Source organism: Panulirus ornatus, chromosome 21, assembly GCF_036320965.1.
Source record: "Panulirus ornatus isolate Po-2019 chromosome 21, ASM3632096v1, whole genome shotgun sequence".
Classification (NCBI taxonomy): domain Eukaryota; kingdom Metazoa; phylum Arthropoda; class Malacostraca; order Decapoda; family Palinuridae; genus Panulirus; species Panulirus ornatus.
Genome location: NC_092244.1, coordinates 30,585,304 through 30,608,745, shown reverse-complemented (window position 1 = coordinate 30,608,745; position 23,442 = coordinate 30,585,304). Strand labels below are relative to the sequence as shown.

The 23,442-nt window shown below is 41.3% G+C and overlaps 1 protein-coding gene across 7 annotated transcripts in view; it reads right to left on the bottom strand.

The window, feature by feature from the left end:
• LOC139756440 (neuron navigator 2-like) overlaps window positions 1-23,442 on the bottom strand; it is a 368,656-nt gene that overhangs the window by 40,927 nt on the left and 304,287 nt on the right. For all 7 annotated transcript variants that reach the window (XM_071675884.1, XM_071675886.1, XM_071675885.1 and 4 more), the window contains 2 exons: window positions 8,701-8,948; window positions 4,796-4,940 (listed from right to left, as the gene is read on the bottom strand). In XM_071675884.1, the coding sequence (XP_071531985.1) occupies window positions 4,796-4,940; window positions 8,701-8,948 (393 nt within the window). The remainder of the gene's footprint in view (window positions 1-4,795; window positions 4,941-8,700; window positions 8,949-23,442) is intronic.

Genomic DNA, 23,442 nt, shown 5'->3' with positions numbered 1-23,442 from the left:
AAAAAAAGGGCAAATGAGAGTTGGGGTGAGAGAGTATCATTGAACTTTAGGGAGAATAAAAAGATGTTTTGGAAGGAGGTAGATAACATGCACAAGACAAGAGAACAAATGGGAACATTGGCTAAGGGGGCAAGAGGGGAAGTGATAGGTAGTGATGAAGTAAGATGGAGTGAGTATCATGAAGGTTTGTTGAATGTGTTTGATGATAGCGTGGCAGATGTAGGGTGCTTTGGTCAGGATGACATGCGAAGTGAGAGGGTCAAGGAGAATGGTTTGGTGAAGAGAGAAGAGGTAGTGAAAGCTTTGTGGAAAACAAAATCCTGCAAGGCGGCAGGTTTGGATGGTATTGCAGTGGAATTTAGTAAGAAAGGGGATGACTGTGTCGTTGATTGGTTGGTAAGGATACTCAATGTAAGTATTGATCATGGTGCAGTGCCTGAGGATTGGCAAAATGCAGGCATAGTGCCACTCTACAAAGGCAAAGGGGATAAAGGTGAGTGTTCAAACTACACAGGCATAAGTTTGTTGAGTTTGGGAAATTGTACAGGAGGGTATTAACTGAGAGGGTGAAAGCATGTACAGAGCATCAGATTGGGGAGGAGCAGAGTGGTTTCAGAAGTGGTAGAGGATGTGTGGATCGGGTGTTTGCTTTGAAGAATGTGTGAGAAATACTTAGAAATACAGAATTTGTATGTAAGAATCTATGGATCTGGAGAAGGCATACGATAGGGATGCTTTGTGGAAGGTCATAAGAGTATATGGTGTGGAAGGTAAGTTGCTAGAAGCAGAGAAAAGCTTTTTTCCAAGGATGTAAGGCATGAGTACAAGGAGGAAGAGAGGAGGGTAACTGGTTCCCAGTGAAGGTCGGTCTGCAGCAAAGATGTGTGATGTCCCCATGGTTGTTTAATTTGTTTATGGATGGGGGGGTTAGGGAGGTAAATGCAAGAGTTTTGGAGAGAGGAGTGCGGTCTGCTGGGGATGAGAGGGCCTGGGAAGTGAGTCAGTTGTTGTTTGCCAGTGATACAGCACTGGTGGCTGATTAAAGGGAGAAACTGCAGAAGTTGGTGACTGAGTATGGAAAAGTGGGAGAAAGGAGAAAGTTGAGAGTAAATGTGAATAAGAGCAAGGTTATTACGTTCAGCAAGATGGAGGGACAAGTTAGTTGGGATTTATGTTTGAATGGAGAAGAATTGGAGGAAGTGAAGTGTTTTAGATATCTGGGAGTGGACTTAACAGTGAACGGAACCATGGAAACAGAAGTGAGTTACAGGGTGGGTGAGGGGATGAAGGTTCTGGGAGCGATAAAGAATGTGTGGAAGGAGAAAATGTTATCTCAGAGAGCAAAAATGGGTACGTTTGAAGGAATAGTAGTTCCAGCAATACTATATGGTTCCAAGGCATTGGCTACAGCTAGGGTTGTACAAAGGAGGGTGGATGTGTTGGAAATGAAATGTTTGAGGACACAATGAGGTGTGAGGTGGTCTGATCAAGTAAGTAATGAAAGGGTAAGAGAGATATGTGGAAATAAAAAGTGTGGTTGAGAGAGCAAAAGAGGATGTGCTGAAATGGTTTGGATATATGGAGAGAATGAGTAAGAAATATATGTGTCAGAGGTGGAGGGAACAAGGAGAAGCAGGAGACTGAATTGGAGGTGGTAGGATGGAATGAAAAAATTTTGAGTGACCAGGACCTGAACATACAGGAGGTTGAGAGGCATGCAAATAAAAGAGTGAACTGGAATGAAGTGGAATACTGGGGCCAATGTTCTGTCAATGGACTGAACCAGGGAATGTGAAACGTCTGGGGTACACCATGGAAAGGTCTGTGGGGCCTGGATGTGGATAGGGAGCTATGGTTTTGGTGCATTACTCATAACAGCCAGAGACTGAGTGTGAACGAATGTGGCCTTTTTTGTCTTTTCCTGGTGCTACCTCACTGAAACAGGGGGTGGCGATGCAGTTTCCTGTGGGGCTGGGTAGCGCCAGGAACTGATAAGGGCAAGCAAGTATGAATATGTACTTGTGTATATATATATGTATATATCTGTGTATGTGTATCTTTTGCATGAGCCATCACGGCTTCCCTAAATGCATCCCACTCCTCACCCACTACCCTCACATTATTTGCTCTTAGCTTTTGCCATTCTACACTCAATCTCTCCTGGCATTTCCTCACACAAGTCTCCTTTCCAAGCTTACTTACTCTACCCACTCTCTTCTCCCCAACATTTTCTCCTCTTTTTTAAAAACCTCTACAAATCTTCATCCTTGCCTCCAGAAGATAGTGATCAGACATCCCTCCAGCTGCCCCTCTCAGCACATTAACATCCAAAAGTCTCTTTTACAGGCCAATCAATTAACACATAATCCAATAATGCCCTCTGACCATCTCTCCTACTCACATAAGTATACTTATGTATATCTTTCAGTGTATTACACATGACAGCTACAGACTGAATGTGAACAAAAGGGGCCTTTTTGTCTGTATTCCTGGCACTACCTCGTTGAAGTAGGGGATAGCGTTGCTGTTTTCCTGTAGGTCGGGGTATCAACAGGAATGGATGATGGCAAGCAAATATGAATATCTACATGTGAATGTATGTAATGTCTGTGTATGTGTGTATATATGTATGAATGTATAAGTGCGTATGTGACCATATATGTGTATATGGGTGGATGAGCCATTCTTCATCTGTTTCCTGCACTTTCTTGCTGACATGGGAATCAACGATTATGTATAATAAATCTCTCATTTTAAACCAGGTATTCCCAATCACCAGGCTTTTTTCAGCTTACCGTACCTAACTTAAGAATACACATCAGCAATCTCCAAAAGCAATAATTGGTGAAACATAAAAGGAAAGAGGCAACCCCATTTTTTTCAGCAAGGACTGCATTCAGTGAGCAAAGCAAACCATGCATTACTTTAATTGTTCTTTAAATTAACAAAATTATAAACATTTTAAAAATGTAAATCAAGATAGCATTCATCTAAATAACTAAAATATATATCCATGCACAATTAAAACCCTTAAATATATAAAGAAATATGTTTCAAGTCACTTATCCAAAACAGGACAAAGGAAAACAATTTTCACTCTGCCCTACTTATTTTTCTAAACTACTGAAACAAATATGGATTTTCTTTTTTATTTTTTATCTTTTTTTTTGCTTTGTCGCTGTCTCCCGCATTTGCGAGGTAGCGCAAGGAAACAGACGAAAGAAATGGCCCAACCCACCCCCATACACATGTATATACATACGTCCACACACGCAAATATACATACCTACACAGCTTTCCATGGTTTACCCCAGACGCTTCACATGCCCTGATTCAATCCACTGACAGCACGTCAACCCCGGTATACCACATCGTTCCAATTCACTCTATTCCTTGCCCTCCTTTCACCCTCCTGCATGTTCAGGCCCCGATCACACAAAATCTTTTTCACTCCATCTTTCCACCTCCAATTTGGTCTCCCTCTTCTCCTCGTTCCCTCCACCTCCGACACATATATCCTCTTAGTCAATCTTTCCTCACTCATTCTCTCCATGTGACCAAACCATTTCAAAACACCCTCTTCTGCTCTCTCAACCACGCTCTTTTTATTTCCACACATCTCTCTTACCCTTACGTTACTTACTCGATCAAACCACCTCACACTACACATTGTCCTCAAACATCTCATTTCCAGCACATCCATCCTCCTGCGCACCACTCTATCCATAGCCCACGCCTCGCAACCATACAACATTGTTGGAACCACTATTCCTTCAAACATACCCATTTTTGCTTTCCGAGATAATGTTCTCGACTTCCACACATTCTTCAAGGCTCCCAGAATTTTCGCCCCCTCCCCCACCCTATGATCCACTTCCACTTCCATGGTTCCATCCGCTGCCTGATCCACTCCCAGATATCTAAAACACTTCACTTCCTCCAGTTTTTCTCCATTCAAACTCACCTCCCAATTGACTTGAACCTCAACCCTACTGTACCTAATAACCTTGCTCTTATTCACATTTACTCTTAACTTTCTTCTTTCACACACTTTACCAAACTCAGTCACCAGCTTCTGCAGTTTCTCACATGAATCAGCCACCAGCGCTGTATCATCAGCGAACAACAACTGACTCACTTCCCAAGCTCTCTCATCCCCAACAGACTTCATACTTGCCCCTCTTTCCAAAACTCTTGCATTCACCTCCCTAACAACCCCATCCATAAACAAATTAAACAACCATGGAGACATCACACACCCCTGCCGCAAACCTACATTCACTGAGAACCAATCACTTTCCTCTCTTCCTACACGTACATATGCCTTACATCCTCGATAAAAACTTTTCACTGCTTCTAACAACTTGCCTCCCACACCATATATTCTTAATACCTTCCACAGAGCAACAATGTTTATTCTACAGAAGAGGTCATCAAGTGTTTTAATATAGTGGTACATAAAAAGTAAATAATCATCTAATTCTTTTGAAATGGCAGCTTTCTTGGCAAAAATATCCAGTATCTGGAAATCATGACAAAAAGCAAGTTGCGTATTGTATTTAATTATGTCATTAACTCATATGGTCTTGAATCACTATTTCATATCTACACTAAATTACCATCTTTAACCCCACTTCTGTGGGATAACCAAGAATTCATCTGAAAACAAGATGTTTATAGGTTCTATATATTAATACTGGAGTTTCTATTTTCAAAACTAACAAACTGCCTTATCCACTGAATTATCTTGATCTCATCATAGTATTATCTCACGTGTATGGAAGACTCATTGTACCTGAAGTTTAGCAATCATATCTGCCTGGGCTTGTAGTTGGTGCTGTGCAGACAATACCTCTAGCCTGCAATCTGTTAGCGCTCTTTCTTTGTCCGTAGCCTCTTCCTGCAACCGAGCTAACAATTCACTTTCCTCAGAAGCACCCCTGGAAGAAAAGATGAAGTGTGTGACTGCTAGTTTCAGTGTGCAATCTACATACTTCTCAGGTTGCAAGGGTCTGGTTGAAGAGCAAATATTCTTCAACCTTTCTGGTTCCCCTACCATATATAACATGGTTCTCTTGCCATATATAACAATGATGTTGGTAGTAGAATTAATGCCTGATGCCAGACACTTAACAATGCAAGTACAAACCCTCAGACTCGAGTTTAGAACCTTCAGTTTTTACATATTTTGTAATAAGTCACTGCTATGCTCTCAGTGCATTTAGGGATGCTACGCTCTAGGTGCATTCAGAGATAAACACTTTAAAGCTAATAAGAAACTTTCTTGATTATAGATGCATCAGCATATGAAAGTCTGCTTCACCTCCACCAGAGACAAAAGATGTCTGATGACCTCAGATTTATCATTTACCTGTCTATATACATTTATCTATCTATTTATCATACTTAGTCGCTGTCTCCTGCATTAGTGAGGTAATGCAAGGAAAAAGAGGAAAGAAAGGCCCAACCCACCCACATACACATGTATATACATAAATGCCCACACATGCACATATACATACCTATACATTTCAACATATACATACATATACATACACAGACATATACATATATACACATGTACATATCCATACTTGCTGCCTTCATCCATTCCCATCGCCACCCCACCACACATGAAATGGCACCCCCACTCCCCCCGTGCAGGGTAGCGCTAGGAAAAGACAACAAAGGCCACATTCGTTCACACTCAGTCTCTAGCTGGAGGAAGTGAAGTGTTTTAGATATCTGGGAGTGGATTTAGCAGCAGATGGAACCATGGCAGTGGAAGTGAGTCACAGGGTGGGGGAGGGGGCAAAGGTTCTGGGAGCATTGAAGAATGTGTAGAAGGTGCAAACATCATCTCAGAGAGCAAAAATGGGTATGTTTGAAGGAACAGTGATTCAAATGTTATATGGTTGCGAGGCGTGGGCTATAGGTAGGGTTGTGCGAAGGAGGGTGGATGAATTGGAAATGAAATGTTTGAGGACAGTATGTGGTGTGAGGTGGTTTGATCGAGTAAGTAATGAAAGGGTAAGAGAGATGTGTGGTAATAAAAAGAGTGTGGTTGAGAGAGCAGAAAGGATGTATTGAAATGGTTTGGTCACATGGAGAGAATGAGTGAGGAAAGATTGACAAAGAGGTTATATGTGTCAGAGGTGGAGGAAACAAGGTTAAGCAGGAGACCAAAGTGGAGGAGGAAGGATGGAGTGAAAAAGATTTTGAGTGATCAGGGCCTGAACACACAGGAGGGTGAAAGGCGTGCCAGGAATAGAGTGAATTGGAACGATGTAGTATTCCGATGTGAATATGCTGTCAATGGACTGAAACAAGGCATGTGAAATGTCTGGGGTAAACCATGGAAAGGCTGTGGGGCCTGGATGTGGATAGGAAGCTGTGGTTTCTTTGCATTACACATGACAGCTAGAAACTGAGTGTGAATGAATGTGGCCTTGTTGTCTTTTCCTAGTGCATTAGCAAGGTAATGTAAGGAACGGATGACTGAGCCTTAGCAGGAAAAACCCTCACATGGTCACCTTGTCTGTTCCTTCTTTTGGAAAATTAAAACTGCAGGGGAGGATCTGCAGCCCCCCACTACCATCCCTTGTAATCACCTTCTACGACATGCAAGTAATACGTGGGCAGTATTCTTTCTCCCCTAACCCCAGGGATAATGCATAAACATACAAATACATATATACACATGTAAACATTCATACTTGCTTGCCTTCGTCCATTCCAAACGCCACCGTGCTCCACACGAAAGAGAACAAATGCACAAAGTAAAAGAAAAAAGATATCCTGCTCCCTAGAATATAAGAACAATAACACCTTTCACCCAATCCTTCTGGGTTAACTGTCTGCTTCTATGCTAAATTGCATGTCAAATGCATCCAATCTATTATTCTTTCTCCTCCATATTTCAACATTTCAGCTGTAATCTCATTCTCACCAGGTGCCTCTTATACCCTCAATCTCGTCACTGTCCTTTTTACCTCACTTCTTGCCACAGACCACAATACTTGTGTCCTTTTCCTTTCATCCTCCACACACATGCATGTAACAACTGCTGCCTCACCTTCTCTCACATTTATCAGTTCTTCACAGTACTCTTTTCATCTTCCTTTCAATTTCTCTTTCTGATTTAGCAATTCCCCTTCCTTACTTCTCATATTCACTTCACTCTTAAATCCACCTCTTTCCTCAATCACCTCCTAGTAAAATTCATAATTTTCCCTACACTTTTCACCCAACTTTCTTCCAAAATCTTCATCCACTCTTTCTCTGCTTTCATCTATCAGCTCCACCCACTCTTTCTCTGCTTTCCTCTACCAGCTCCTTAACATTCCACTACACATCTTATATCCTTCCCTCTTCCTTTGCTGAAATTCCTCTGGTACATTCCTATCAAGCAATCTACCATATGCCTTTTCATTCTCTTCCACAGCACTTCTAATCTCATCCATACACCATGCTCTTCCTCTTTTATTATATCTTACAACCCTGTATCCAACTTCTAATTCTTTCTCTAAACGTTTTAAAAACCTCATTCACACATGACTGCATTATTACATTTACTACTCTTTCATCTAAACTTTCTGTCACCCTTCTTTCCTATTCCTCCTTGCATTCTTTCTGATTCCTCTTACCACATGCAAACACTCTTACATCTCCATTCTTCCTAATGCCATATCTCCACTTCTCCCTGAACATCCCCTCCACAAAAAAAATGGTCACTTTGCCAAAGAACCCTCTCACAACTTTAGCATCCAGCTTAACCTTTCTCAACCATTCATTTACTTCCACGTACAGAATCCAACCCTTTTGTACTTCTCTTCCCTCATTTCTCATGCACATATATCTGTGAATCCTCTTGTGATGAAAGAAGGTGTTTGTAAGGAATAAGCTCCTCTCAACAAAAACATCCACAAGATAACGTCCATTCTCATTTACCCCAGGCACTCCCAATGTACCAAATATCTTGCAATTTCATCAAATCCCACCTTCACATTCATATCATCCATTATATCCATCTTTCTCGACTTCTCTAACACATTTACATAATCATTCCAATTTCTTCAGAAAAGCTTCATTTCACTGTTGCCTCTCATAGTCTCTATATTCACAGGTGCATCTACCTATACCCCTGCAAACTTTACAATTTCAATCTTTCCTTTCACTCACACTGTTCTTGATCCATTCCACCCATGCTCTGTAACCCCCCAAACTCACGGTATGCACATATGCACATCCTTCTTTCCCTCTTCCCTGGTAATATTCAATTATTTCAATCCATAACACTCCTCCTTCCACACCCTCCCACAATTTACATGTCGTATTTCCATTTTCACTTCATTCACCCTACCCAAGGATATGGGTCTCCCAATCCCAAGCACATCCAAACTATAACTTACAAATTTCTGCATGAGCACCCTCCTTTTACTCTCATCAGTCATCAAAATGGGCAGAAGTACAGATAAGATCATACTTCCATCAAAAGCAATGGCAGAGTCCAGAACCTTCCACTAACTCTAGTCCTTGAAGATTTCAACTCAGAAGGACTAGTTCACAACAGAAGTCTGCACTCCCTGATGGGAGTTTTCATGTAATGATAGTGGAGTGAGACCAGTGGCACCAGCTCTACCAGCTATAGATCAAATTCCAAATAAACTAATAACTTAACACAATGAAGCAAGCACATACTGTTCCTTTTGTTGAGGTTGCTGCTTTTGATGAGACTCTTTATCCTGAAGTGATATTATATGTTGATGCTGTTGCTGCACTATGGTAGACTGAGATGATGGTGGAGGTGGGGGTAGATGCCTCACAGCAGAGTTGACTGTGTGATGAAGTGGTAGCTCTTGTGAAGTTTCCTCAGGGCTTCCTTCATTCATTTGTTTACTACGTTTCCTTCCATGCCTACCAAATGCTCGTCGAAAAGAACTCCGAAGCTGAAAGTTGAAATACTTATATCAAGCTTAGTATATGAAGTTTGGTAGATTTATACATTTCATTGCAATGAAAAATACTTTTTCCTTTATCAAATCACACTTCTAAAAAGTAGTTTTGTATGGAAGCACTAATATTTTTCTCATACAAATCATTACCTTCATAAAAAAGATACATTTGATATGGAAAACTCAACTCTTTCTACTCAGAAAAAGCTTGGAGCTAAGGCAGCTGGACCTTACCATGAAAAGACTTGCTGTTCACATAAATCATTAGCTATCACTTAAACACCTCAAACTAATCAGGGATTAAAAAAGAAAACTCAGCCTGTAATCCTTTGCCCCAACACACAAATAGTGTAGGGGTTGGCATCAATGACACTATTAGGCAAACTATCTATCTATATCTCTGATGCCCAATCCTTTCAGGAAGTACCTCAAGGGAGAGGCCACTGCAAAAGTGTCTCCAAAACTGGTGAACTCCAAAGCCACTTCTTAGTCTTCAGTGACTCACCCTTAACAGACCACTGGCAGAGGGCAACTCTTTTGCAATGATTCTATGGGCCCCTACTACCTAATATGCCTACCCATTAATATATATGCCTCCCAGCAAACTAATCTGGGCTTAAAAAAAGATCTCAAACTGTAATCCTTTCCCCCCTACACACACAAATGATGCACTTGTCAAATCAATGCCAATGATTCACATACAGGCATGTCCAGGTTTTAACCCCTAGCACGGCAGTTGACCTACAGCCAACCAAGCTATTCATCCTTCCCTCTGTACTAATTGATAAATGAGTCCCTGACTTAGGCTACAGTAATTATTTATTTGCAATATACAAAGACAGAATTTTACATTCACTGGCGATTCTCTACTATTGTTCAACTTTTTGAATTTTTCTATGCCATCCACATTAACTATGTCATCATTCATTTCATTCCATTGATCCACTATTCTTTTTTTATTATTATTATACTTAGTCGCTGTCTCCCGCGTTAGTGAGGTAGCACAAGGAAACAGGCGAAAGAATGGCCCAACCCACCCACATACACAGGTATATACATAAATGCCCACATATGCACATATACATACCTATACATATTTTTTGCTTTGCTTTGTCGCTGTCTCCCGTGTTTGCGAGGTAGCCCAAGGAAACAGACAAAAGAATGGCCCAACCCACCCACATACACATGTATATACATAAACGTCCACACACGCAAATAAATATACCTATACATCTCAACATATACATATATATACACACACAGGTACAGAGCATCAGATTGGGGAAGAGCAGTGCGGTTTCAGAAGTGGTAGAGGATGTGTGGATCAGGTGTTTGCTTTGAAGAATGTATGTGAGAAATACTTAGAAAAGCAAATGGATTTGTATGTAGCATTTATGGATCTGGAGAAGGCATATGATAGAGTTGATAGAGATGCTCTGTGGAAGGTATTAAGAATATATGGTGTGGGAGGCAAGTTGTTAGAAGCAGTGAAAAGTTTTTATCGAGGATGTAAGGCATGTGTACGTGTAGGAAGAGAGGAAAGTGATTGGTTCTCAGTGAATGTAGGTTTGCGGCAGGGGTGTGTGATGTCTCCATGGTTGTTTAATTTGTTTATGGATGGGGTTGTAAGGGAGGTAAATGCAAGAGTCCTGGAAAGAGGGGCAAGTATGAAGTCTGTTGGGGATGAGAGAGCTTGGGAAGTGAGTCAGTTGTTGTTCGCTGATGATACAGCGCTGGTGGCTGATTCATGTGAGAAACTGCAGAAGCTGGTGACTGAGTTTGGTAAAGTGTGTGGAAGAAGAAAGTTGAGAGTAAATGTGAATAAGAGCAAGGTTATTAGGTACAGTAGGGGTGAGGGTCAAGTCAAGTGGGAGGTGAGTTTGAATGGAGAAAAACTGGAGGAAGTGAAGTGTTTTAGATATCTGGGAGTGGATCTGTCAGCGGATGGAACCATGGAAGCGGAAGTGGATCATAGGGTGGGGGAGGGGGCGAAAATTTTGGGAGCCTTGAAAAATGTGTGGAAGTCGAGAACATTATCTCGGAAAGCAAAAATGGGTATGTTTGAGGGAATAGTGGTTCCAACAATGTTGTATGGTTGTGAGGCGTGGGCTATGGATAGAGATGTGCGCAGGAGGATGGATGTGCTGGAAATGAGATGTTTGAGGACAATGTGTGGTGTGAGGTGGTTTGATCGAGTAAGTAACGTAAGGGTAAGAGAGATGTGTGGAAATAAAAAGAGCGTGGTTGAGAGAGCAGAAGAGGGTGTTTTGAAATGGTTTGGGCACATGGAGAGAATGAGTGAGGAGAGATTGACCAAGAGGATATATGTGTCGGAGGTGGAGGGAACGAGGAGAAGAGGGAGACCAAATTGGAGGTGGAAAGATGGAGTGAAAAAGATTTTGTGTGATCGGGGCCTGAACATGCAGGAGGGTGAAAGGAGGGCAAGGAATAGAGTGAATTGGAGTCATGTGGTATACAGGGGTTGACGTGCTGTCAGTGGATTGAATCAAGGCATGTGAAGCGTCTGGGGTAAACCATGGAAAGCTGTGTAGGTATGTATATTTGCGTGTGTGGACGTGTGTATGTACATGTGTATGGGGGGGGGGGTTGGGCCATTTCTTTCGTCTGTTTCCTTGCGCTACCTCGCAAACGCGGGAGACAGCGACAAAGTATAAAAAAAAAAAAAAAAAAAAAAAAAATACACACACAGACATATACATATATACACATGTACATAATTCATACTGTCTGCCTTTATTCATTACCACTGCCACCCCGCCACACATGAAATAAAAAACCCTCCCCCCTCATGTGTGCGATGTAGTGCTAGGAAAAGACAATAAAGGCCACATTCGTTCACACTCAGTCTCTAGCAGTCATGTAATAATGCACCGAAACCACAGCTCCCTTTCCACATCCAGGCCCCACATAACTTTCCATGGTTTACCCCAGATGCTTCACATGCCCAGGTTCAATCCATTGACAGCACGTCGACCTCGGTATACCACATCGTCCCAATTCACTCTATTCCTTGCACGCCTTTCACCCTCCTGTATGTTCAGGCCGCGATCACTCAAAATCTTTTTCACTCCATCCTTCCACCTCCAATTCGGTCTCCCACTTCTCCTCGTTCCCTTCACCTCTGACACATACATCTTCTTTGTCAATCTTTCCTCACTCATTCTCTCAATGTGATCAAACCATTTCAATACACCCTCTTCTGCTTTCTCAACCACACTCTTTTTAGCAAGACACATCTCTCTTACCCTTTCATCATTTACTCGATCAAACCACCTCACACCACATACTGTCCTCAAACATTTCATTTACAACACATCCACCCTCCTCCGCACAACCCTATCTATAGCCCACACCTCGCAACCATAAAACATTATTGGAGCCAATATTCCTTCAAACATATCCATTTTTGCTCTCCGAGATAACATTCTCGCCTTCCACACATTCTTCAACGCTCCCAGAATCTTTACCCATCCCCCAACCTTTGACTTACTTCTGCTTCCATGGTTCCATCCACTGCCAAATCCACTCCCAGATATCTAAAACACTTCACTTCCTCCAGTTTTTCTTCACTCAAACATACCTCCCAATTAACTTGCCCCTCAACCCTACTGAACCTAACAACCTTGCTCTTATTCACATTTACTCTCAACTTTCTTCTTTCACACACTTTACCATACTCAGTCACCAACTTCTGCAGTTTCTTACCTGAATCAGCCACCAGCACTGTATCATCAGCAAACAACAACTGACTCACTTCCCAAGCCCTCTCATCTACAACAGACTGCATACTTGCCCCTCTCTCCAAAACTCTTGCATTCACCTCCCTAACAACCCCATCCATAAACAAATTAAAAAGCCACAGAGACATCACGCACCCCTGCTTCAAACTGACATTCACTGAGAACCAATCACTTTCCTCTCTTCCTACTCATACACATTTTTTCTATCCTTGATAAAAACTTTTCACTGCTTCTAACAACTTACCTCCAACACCATATACCCTTAATATCTTCCACAAAGCATCTCTATCTACTCTATCATATGCTTTCTCCCGATCCATAAATGCTAACATACAAATCCATCTGCTTTTCTAAGTATTTCTCACATACATTCTTCAAAGCGAACACCTGATCCACACAGCCCCTACCACTTCTGAAACCACACTGCTCTTCCCCAGTCTGATGCTCTTTATATGCCTTTACCCTCTCAATCAATACCCTCCCATATAATTTCCCAGGAATACTCAACAAACTTACACCTCTGTAATTTGAACACTCATCCTTATCCCCTTTGCCTTTATACTATGGCACTATGCAGGCATTCTGCCAATCCTGAGGCACCTCATCATGAACCATACACACACTGAATATCCTTACCAACCAGTCAACAACAGTCACCCCATTTTTTAATACATTCCACTGCAATACCATCCAAACCCACCGCCTTGTCAGCTTCCATCTTCCAAAGACCTTTCACTACCTCTTCTCTGTTTACCAAACCAATCTCCCTGACCCTCTCACTTTGCACACTACCTCGACCAAGACACCCTATATCTGCCACTCTATCATCAAACACGTTCAACAAACCTTCAAAATACTCACTCCATCTCCTCACTTCACCGCTACTTGTTATTATCTCTCCATTAGCCCCCTTCACCGGTTCCCATTTGTTCTCTTGTCTTACGTACTTTATTTACTACCTTCCAAAACATCTTTTTATTCTCCCCAAAATTTAATGATACTCTCTCACCCCAACTCTCATTGCCCTCTTTTTCACCTCTTGCGCCTTTCTCTTGACCTCCTGACTCTTTCTTTTATACATCTCCCAGTCATTTGCACTAATTCCCAGCAAAAATTGTCTTATACTACAGATATACTTTTTCACATCTTTTTAAACAAATTTCTTTTCTATTATCATGTTATATCCTCCAGTTATTCGATCTTTTCTTTGAAAGAACTATTCACTGTCTTTATCATCAGTCTGAAACTTAAAGGTTGTAATCAAGTCACCTCTCACTCTATTCTATGGTGGGCAAACTTAAGACCTTTCCCAATAACTTAACTCTCTTAATTTTGATTTCATCTTTTCTTTGTTGCTCCCCTCTGGACCTTCTCTATTACCTCTTTCTGCTTTGTCAGGTGCAGTGACCAAACTTGTGAAACATAATCTTGTTTTGGCCTTAAGTATGACTTAAACAGCTCACTGAATATCTCCTGATCCATGAGCCTGAATGCAATTCTAACATCTGCTAACAAAGAGTTGGTCTCCTTAACTATTCTCCTGAGATGAGACTTTGACAACATGTTAGGGACAAAGTCTGCTCACAAGTATCTCTCATACATATTCTAGCAACTGATTTTCTGCCAGACATTATTCATATCACAGCCTTCTCTCACTGTGACCAATCCTCATTCATTTCCATCTGCTGATGCTGAACGTACTCAACCATGTATCAGACAACTCTGAGTAAGTCAAAGTTCCCTTGTAACTCAATGCAATCCTCCTTTCTTTTAACTTCCCTCATGACTTCTGTATCATTTCCAAACATATTAAGACAAGAGTCCAGAGCTTCTGGCAAGTCATTCACATAAATCAGGTAGAGCAATAGTTCCAGAACAGATCCCTGCCATACTCCATCAATGACCTTAACCTATTTTGAAAAGCCACCTCCAACTTGCATACTTTGTTACCTAACACTAAGAAAATCTATCCAACGAAGGAGCCTCCCCCTTACTCCTGCCTGGTGAAACCAGCTTATTAACCCTTAGGTACCAACTGTCTTAGCTCCCATGAACATTTTCAGGCTAAAAATCAAAGAATATAAAGGCAATTCAAATGCATGTTTAATGTTTCAACTGTACCAGAATATAGAAAATATGCAATATAAAAGCTGCAATTATGATCAGCTGGCAAGAACAATCAGGAAAAGTATGCAGGCTATGGTGGTGATGGGCTGGGGATACGTGATGGAAGTAAGTACAGTCCCCTTAAGGACAACCATGAATACATATTTCACTTGCATTTATGAGGCACATGTTCATATTTTTCAAGATTAATAAGGCACAGACATATGTAGTCAGTATTAGTTGCCTGAACTTCACAGCTAAAAGGCATGCAAGACCTTCAAGTGAATATATGTATATATAAGTACACCATATTATTGTATTATCTTTATTATCTATTTCTTAATAATATCTAAAATAACTATATCAATAATTTTGCACTATAGGATCGATGTTCTCTGAGCTTGTTACTATATTTTTACTATCATTCACTAATATTTACATTACACAACTGGAAAGTCTGAGAATTACAATTCTCTAAGTAGTTCAGTGATTTACATCATTATTCTTAGTCTATATCATCTTACAATCACTAATGTTTACACACAAGAGTAAGGTGATGGAATCATTTTTATGAGAAGCAGCAACTGTCCCACCACAACTTAATGACATGGAACACTGTGATGCAGCGTACTGCCCTACACTGTGCCACAATCACGGCACAGAGCATCAAAAGAGTTAAGTGGCCTTCTATGCTGTACAGCATCAAATACTTTCTGATAGTCCAGAGACAAATGATCCACCCAGCCTTCTCTTTCCTTCAATGATCTGTGTGTGTATACACATATGAGATGGTATATACACAAGGTCATGAGAAAAAACTGACATGAGAGTACATTACTCTCCCTGTAAAACATAAATAAAACACACACACATGCAAATGTAACTCAATCAACATTTAAACATTCATCACTTAGAGCATGGAAATATCCAGCCCTACTTTGATCATAAGCTCTTCTACTATTCGTGAACTAGTTGCTCCCAGTTCTATAATAACTCTGTATTTTCAGTATAATGGCTGGTTTAATTCAATAAACCATTCATTGTTGTTATCTATATTATTCAGACACATACACACATGCACAAACACACATACTGGAATCACAATGAGCTCTTGGCTCAAATACTAGTTAACCACCAGAAAAATGAGATCAAAGAATCATAACAGCAAGCAACACACCACATACTTGGGTGTTGTTGCTACATGTATTAGCAGGAAAAATGCAGTGACAGGGGAGTAAAAATTACTAAGAGCTATATAGCAAAGTCCTCTTAGTATAGCTGACAATGTATATATATTTATTTATCTATTTATTTATTTTGCTTTGTCGCTGTCTCCCGCGTTTGCGAGGTAGGGCAAGGAAACAGACGAAAGAAATGGCCCATCCCACCCCCATACACATGTATATACATACATGTCCACACACGCAAATATACATACCCATACATCTCAATGTACACATATATATACACACACAGACACATACATATATACCCATGCACACAATTCACACTGTCTGCCTTTATTCATTCCCATTGCCACCTCGCCACACATGGAATACCATCCCCCTCCCCCCTCATGTGTGCGAGGTAGCGCTCGGAAAAGACAACAAAGGCCCCATTCGTTCACACTCAGTCTCTAGCTGTCATGCAATAATGCCCGAAACCACAGCTCTCTTTCCACATCCAGGCCCCACACAACTTTCCATGGTTTACCCCAGACGCTTCACATGCCCTGATTCAATCCACTGACAGCACGTCAACCCCAGTATACCACATCGATCCAATTCACTTTATTCCTTGCCCACCTTTCACCCTCCTGCATGTTGAGGCCCCGATCACTCAAAATCTTTTTCACTCCATCTCTCCACCTCCAATTTGGTCTCCCACTTCTCCTTGTTCCCTCCACCTCTGACACATATATCCTCTTGGTCAATCTTTCCTCACTCATTCTCTCCATGTGACCAAACCATTTCAAAACACCCTCTTCTGCTCTCTCAACCACACTCTTTTTATTACCAAACATATCTCTTACCTTTTCATTACCTACTCGATCAAACCACCTCACACCACATATTGTCCTCAAACACCTCATTTCCAGCACATCCACCCTCCTCTGCACAACTCTATCTATAGCCCATGCATCGCAACCATATAACATTGTTGGAACCACTATTCCTTCAAAAATACCCATTTTTGCTTTCCAAGATAACGTTCTTGACTTCCACACATTTATCAACGCTCCCAGAACTTTCGCCCCCTCCCCCACCCTATGATTCACTTCCGCTTCCATGGTTCCATCCGCTGCCAAATACACTCCCAGATATCTAAAACACTTCACTTCCTCCAGTTTTTCTCCATTCAAACTTATCTCCCAAATGACTTGTCCCTCAACTCTACCGTACCTAATAATATCATTATTATTATCATTATTATTATTATTATTATTATTATTATTATTATTATTATTATTATCATTATTATTATCATTATTATTATCATTATTATCATTATTATTATATTATATTTCTGTTATACTTTGTCGCTGTCTCCCGCGTTTGTGAGGTAGCGCAAGGAAACAGACGAAAGAAATGGCCCAACCCCCCCCATACATATGTATATACATACGTCCACACACGCAAATATACATACCTACACAGCTTTCCATGGTTTACCCCAGACGCTTCACATGCCTTGATTCAATCCACTGACAGCACGTCAACCCCAGTATACCACATCGCTCCAAATCACTCTATTCCTTGCCCTCCTTTCACCCTCCTGCATGTTCAGGCCCCGATCACACAAAATCTTTTTCACTCCATCTTTCCACCTCCAATTTGGTCTCCCTCTTCTCCTCCTTCCCTCCACCTCCGACACATATATCCTCTTGGTCAATCTTTCCTCACTCATTCTCTCCATGTGCCCAAACCACTTCAAAACACCCTCTTCTGCTCTCTCAACCACGCTCTTTTTATTTCCACACATCTCTCTTACCCTTACATTACTCACTCGATCAAACCACCTCACACCACACAATGTCCTCAAACATCTCATTTCCAGCACATCCATCCTCCTGCGCACAACTCTATCCATAGCCCATGCCTCACAACCATACAACATTGTTGGAACCACTATTCCTTCAAACATACCCATTTTTGCTTTCCGAGATAATGTTCTCGACTTCCACACATTCTTCAAGGCCCCCAGAATTTTCGCCCCCTCCCCCACCCTATGATCCACTTCTGCTTCCATGGTTCCATCCGCTGCCAGATCCACTCCCAGATATCTAAAACACTTCACTTCCTCCAGTTTTTCTCCTTTCAAACTCACCTCTTATTATTATTGTTGGGGATGAGAGAGCTTGGGAAGTGAGTCAGTTGTTGTTCGCTGATGATACAGCGCTGGTGGCTGATTCATGTGAGAAACTGCAGAAGCTGGTGACTGAGTTTGGTAAAGTGTGTGGAAGAAGAAAGTTAAGAGTAAATGTGAATAAGAGCAAGGTTATTAGGTACAGTAGGGTTGAGGGTCAAGTCAATTGGGAGGTGAGTTTGAATGGAGAAAAACTGGAGGAAGTGAAGTGTTTTAGATATCTGGGAGAGGATCTGGCAGCGGATGGAACCATGGAAGCGGAAGTGGATCATAGGGTGGGGGAGGGGGCGAAAATTCTGGGGGCCTTGAAGAATGTGTGGAAGTCGAGAACATTATCTCGGAAAGCAAAAATGGGTATGTTTGAAGGAATAGTTGTTCCAACAATGTTGTATGGTTGCAAGGCGTGGGCTATGGATAGAGTTGTGCGCAGGAGGATGGATGTGCTGGAAATGAGATGTTTGAGGACAATGTGTGGTGTGAGGTGGTTTGATTGAGTGAGTAACATAAGGGTAAGAGAGATGAGTGGAAATAAAAAGAGCGTGGGTGAGAGAGCAGAAGAGGGTGTTTTGAAGTGGTTTGGGCACATGGAGAGAATGAGTGAGGAAAGATTGACCAAGAGGATATATGTGTCGGAGGTGGAGGGAACGAGGAGAAGAGGGAGACCAAACTGGAGGTGGAAAGATGGGGTGAAAAAGATTTTGTGTGATCGGGGCCTGAACATGCCAGAGGGTGAAAGGAGGGCAAGGAATAGAGTGAATTGGAGCGATGTGGTATACCGGGGTTGACGTGCTGTCAGTGGATTGAATCAAGGCATGTGAAGCGTCTGGGGTAAACCATGGAAAGCTGTGTAGGTATGTATATTTGCGTGTGTGGACGTATGTATATACATGTGTATGGGGGGGGTTGGGCCATTTCTTTCGTCTGTTTCCTTGCGCTACCTCGCAAACGCGGGAGACAGCGACAAAGTATAATAATAAAAAAAAAAAATTATTATTATCATTATTATTATTATTATTATACAATAATAATAATAATAATAACAATAATAATAATAATAATAATAATAATAATAATGATGATGATAAACAATAATATTTATCTATTTACTATACTTGATCGCTGTTACCCGTGTCAGTGAGGTAGCACTAGGAAACAGACAAAGAATGGCCCACCCACTCTATATTATACACATATATATACATAAATGCCCATACATGCATATATACATATATATACATTTCAACATAAACATACACATACACAGATATATACATACACATACACAGACATATACACATGTACATATTCATACTTGCTTGCCTTCATCCATTCCCAGTGCTACCCCGCCCTACAGGAAACAGCATCGCTACCCCTTCTTCAGCTAGGTAATGCCAGAAAATCAGACCAAAAAAAAAGGCCACTTTCGTTCACCCTTGTTCTCTAGCTGTAATGCGTAATGCACTGAAACCTCAGCTCCCTATCCACATCCAGGCCTCAGGGTATATGAAGCAGCCAGGGAAAGGTCTTTGGGGCCTGGTTGTGGATAGGTGGCTGTGGTTTTGGTTCATTACACATGACAGCTATAGAATGAATGTGAATGAATGAAACCTTTCTTCATCTGTTTGTGCACTACCTCATGAATGCAGGAAATGGCAAGCAAGCACTTAAAAAAGTAATGTTGAAAGTAATAATAAGAACAACAATAATGATAATGTACTCCATAAAGACCAGTTTTATCACTGGGGATAGGGGAGAAAGAATACTTCCCATGTATTTCATGCACGTCCTAGAAGGCGACTAAAAGGGGTGGGAGCGGGAAGTTGAAAATCCTACCCTCCAACTTTACTTTTCCAAATGAAGGAACATAGAAGGGATCCAGGTGAGGATTTTTCCCTCAAGGGCTCAGTCTTGTGTTCTTGATGCTAACTCATTAACATGGGAAATGGTGAATATGTATGAAAAAAATATATTACTATCATCATTATCATAATTCATTCATGTTTGCCATTTTCCATGTTAGCAAGATAGCACCATGAACAGATGAAGAATGGCCTCATTCACTCACATCCACTCTCCAGCTGTCATGTATAATGAGCTGGATCCTGAGCTCCCTATCCAAAAGCAAGCCCCACATCATTATCATCATTTGCCCCAGGATGGGAGCAAATAAGGCTGTTCTTTGTCTGTTCCTGGCACTACATGGAAAGCGGAGAACAAGCAAGATAAAAATATATGTATTACTGTCATTATGATATAATACATTACCATCAACATCCTTTTTATCATCACTATCAATATTACAGGTATTTTCAACATTATCATTATTATCATCATTATGATTATCATTATCATTATTACTATTATCATTATTTTGTTAATTATTATTATCATCATTGTTAATAAATTGGTTTGGAAGTGTCTTTGGAGTGAAGTAGGTGTTTGGTGAGAGGACAAGTACTATGGAAGGAATAGAACTACCCCTGAAGCAGGAGTTGAGGGAGTGTGTGATAAGAGCATATGAAAGTAAATTCTTGATTGCGGGTAAAACTGAAAGTGGATGGCAAAAGATGGGTGAGTATTATTGCTCATGCACCTGGCCATGAGATGAAAGATCATAAAAGAGGCAAGTGCTTACAGAGCAGGTGATTGTGTCAGCAGTTATGAAGGAAGAGAAAGGGTATCTGTGATGGGTGATATATATGCGAAGGTAAGTCATGTGGCGGAGGGTATGATTGGGGCACATGAGGTATTCAGCATTATGAATGAAAATGATGAACAGCTTGTGGAGTTGTGTGCTAAAAAAGAGGTGGTGAATGGGAATACCTGGTTTAAAATGGCAAATGGCAAATGGCAAATAGTTGTTGTTCGCTGACGATACAGCGCTGGTGGCTGATTCATGTGAGAAACTGCAGAAGCTGGTGACTGAGTTTGGTAAAGTGTGTGAAAGAAGAAAGTTAAGAGTAAATGTGAATAAGAGCAAGGTTATTAGGTACAGTAGGGTTGAGAGTCAAGTCAATTGGGAGGTGAGTTTGAATGGAGAAAAACTGGAGGAAGTGAAGTGTTTTAGATATCTGGGAGTGGATCTGGCAGCGGATGGAACCATGGAAGTGGAAGTGGATCATAGGGTGGGGGAGGGGGCGAAAATTCTGGGAGCCTTGAAGAATGTGTGGAAGTCGAGAACATTATCTCGGAGAGCAAAAATGGGTATGTTTGAGGGAATAGTGGTTCCAACAATGTTGTATGGTTGCGAGACGTGGGCTATGGATAGAGTTGTGCGCAGGAGGATGGATGTGCTGGAAATGAGATGTTTGAGGACAATATGTGGCGTGAGGTGGTTTGATCGAGTAAGTAACGTAAGGGTAAGAGAGATGTGTGGAAATAAAAAGAGCGTGGTTGAGAGAGCAGAAGAGGGTGTTTTGAAATGGTTCGGGCACATGGAGAGAATGAGTGAGGAAAGATTGACCAAGAGAATATATGTGTCGGAGGTGGAGGGAACGAGGAGAAGAGGGAGACCAAATTGGAGGTGGAAAGATGGAGTGAAAAAGATTTTGTGTGATCGGGGCCTGAACATGCAGGAGGGTGAAAGGAGGGTAAGGAATAGAGTGAATTGGAGCGATGTGGTATACCGGGGTTGACGTGCTGTAAGTGGATTGAATCAAGGCATGTGAAGCGTCTGGGGTGAACCATGGAAAGCTGTGTAGGTATGTATATTTGCGTGTGTGGACGTATGTATATACATGTGTATGGGGGTGGGTTAGGCCATTTCTTTCGTCTGTTTCCTTGCGCTACCTCGCAAACGTGGGAGACAGCGAAAAAGCAAAAAAAAAAAATATATATATATGAGTAGTTGAGGTGGTCAAAGAGCATTATCTTTTTACAAATTACTTAATAAGCATGTAAAAGAGAGACTTTTAGATGTATATGTGCTAAGAGGGGCAGGTGGTGGAATATCTAATCACTATCTTGCGGAGGCAGCAATGGTGAAGATTTGTAAAGGTTTTCAAACAAAGACAAAACATTGTAGGGTAGGAGAGAGTAGTGAGACTAAGTGAGCTCGGAAAAGAGATCTGTGTAAAGAAATACTACGAGAGATTGTGTGTAGAAAGGCAAAAGGTGAGAGTAAATGAAAAGAGGGAAGAAGGTAAGGAATGAAAGGATTTTAAGGCAGCAGTGATGTCATGTGCAAGAGATACATGTGGCATGCAAAAGGTGGGAGGTAGGCAGATTAGAAAAGGTAGAGTGGTGGCATAAAAAAGGAAATTTGATAGTGAAAGATAAAAGAGAGGCATTTGGGTGGTACTTACAGGGAAGGAGTGCAAGTGATCAGGAGTTACATGAGAGAAAGCAGCAAGAGGTCAAGAAGAAGGTGCAGGGGATGAAAAAGAAGGAAAGTGAGAATTGGGGTGTGTGGGTGCCAGTAAACTTTAGGGAGAATAAGATGTTTTGGAAGTAGGTAAATAATGTGCAGAGGCAAGAGAGCAAATGGGAACATCAGAGAAAGGATAAAAGGGGAAGTGTTAACAGGTAGTAATGAAGTGAGGAGGAGATGAAGCGAGTATTGTGAAGGATTGTTGAATGTGTCTGATGAAAAGAGTGGCAGATATAGGATGTCTGGGTTAGGGTGGTTTGTGAAGTGAGAGAGTCATGGAGAGTGGTTAGGTGAAGAGATAAAAAGTTGTGACAGCTCTGAATAAGATGGAATGCAGCAAGATGGCTGGAGTAGATGGTATTGCATGTGAATTTATCAACAAAGGGGGAGAACTGTGTTTCTGATTGGTTGGTAAAGATTTTCAGTGTGTGTATAGATCAAGGAGAGGTGCCTGAGGACTGGCATAATGTATATATTGTGCTGTTGTATAAAGGTAAGGGGGATAAGTATAAAGTTAAGGGGGATAAAGGTGAGTTTTGAGACTACAAAGGCATAGGTTCGCTGAGTAAACCTGATAAATTGTATAAGAGGGTGAAGTGTGTGCAGGCATCAGATTGAGGAGGAGCAGTGTGGCTTCAGAGTGATAAGAGGATGTGAGGATCAGGTGATTGCTTTAAGAATGTGTGTAAGTAATACTTAGAAAAACAGATGGATTTGTATGTGGCATTTATGGATCTGGAGAAAGCATATGCTTGGGTTGATAGAGATACTTTGTGGAAGGTCTTAAGAATATTTGGGGTGGAAAGTACCCTGCAAGAAGCTGTGAGAAGTCTTTATCAAAGGCGTAAGGCTTGTGTTCAAGTAGGAAGACAGGAGAGTTACTAGT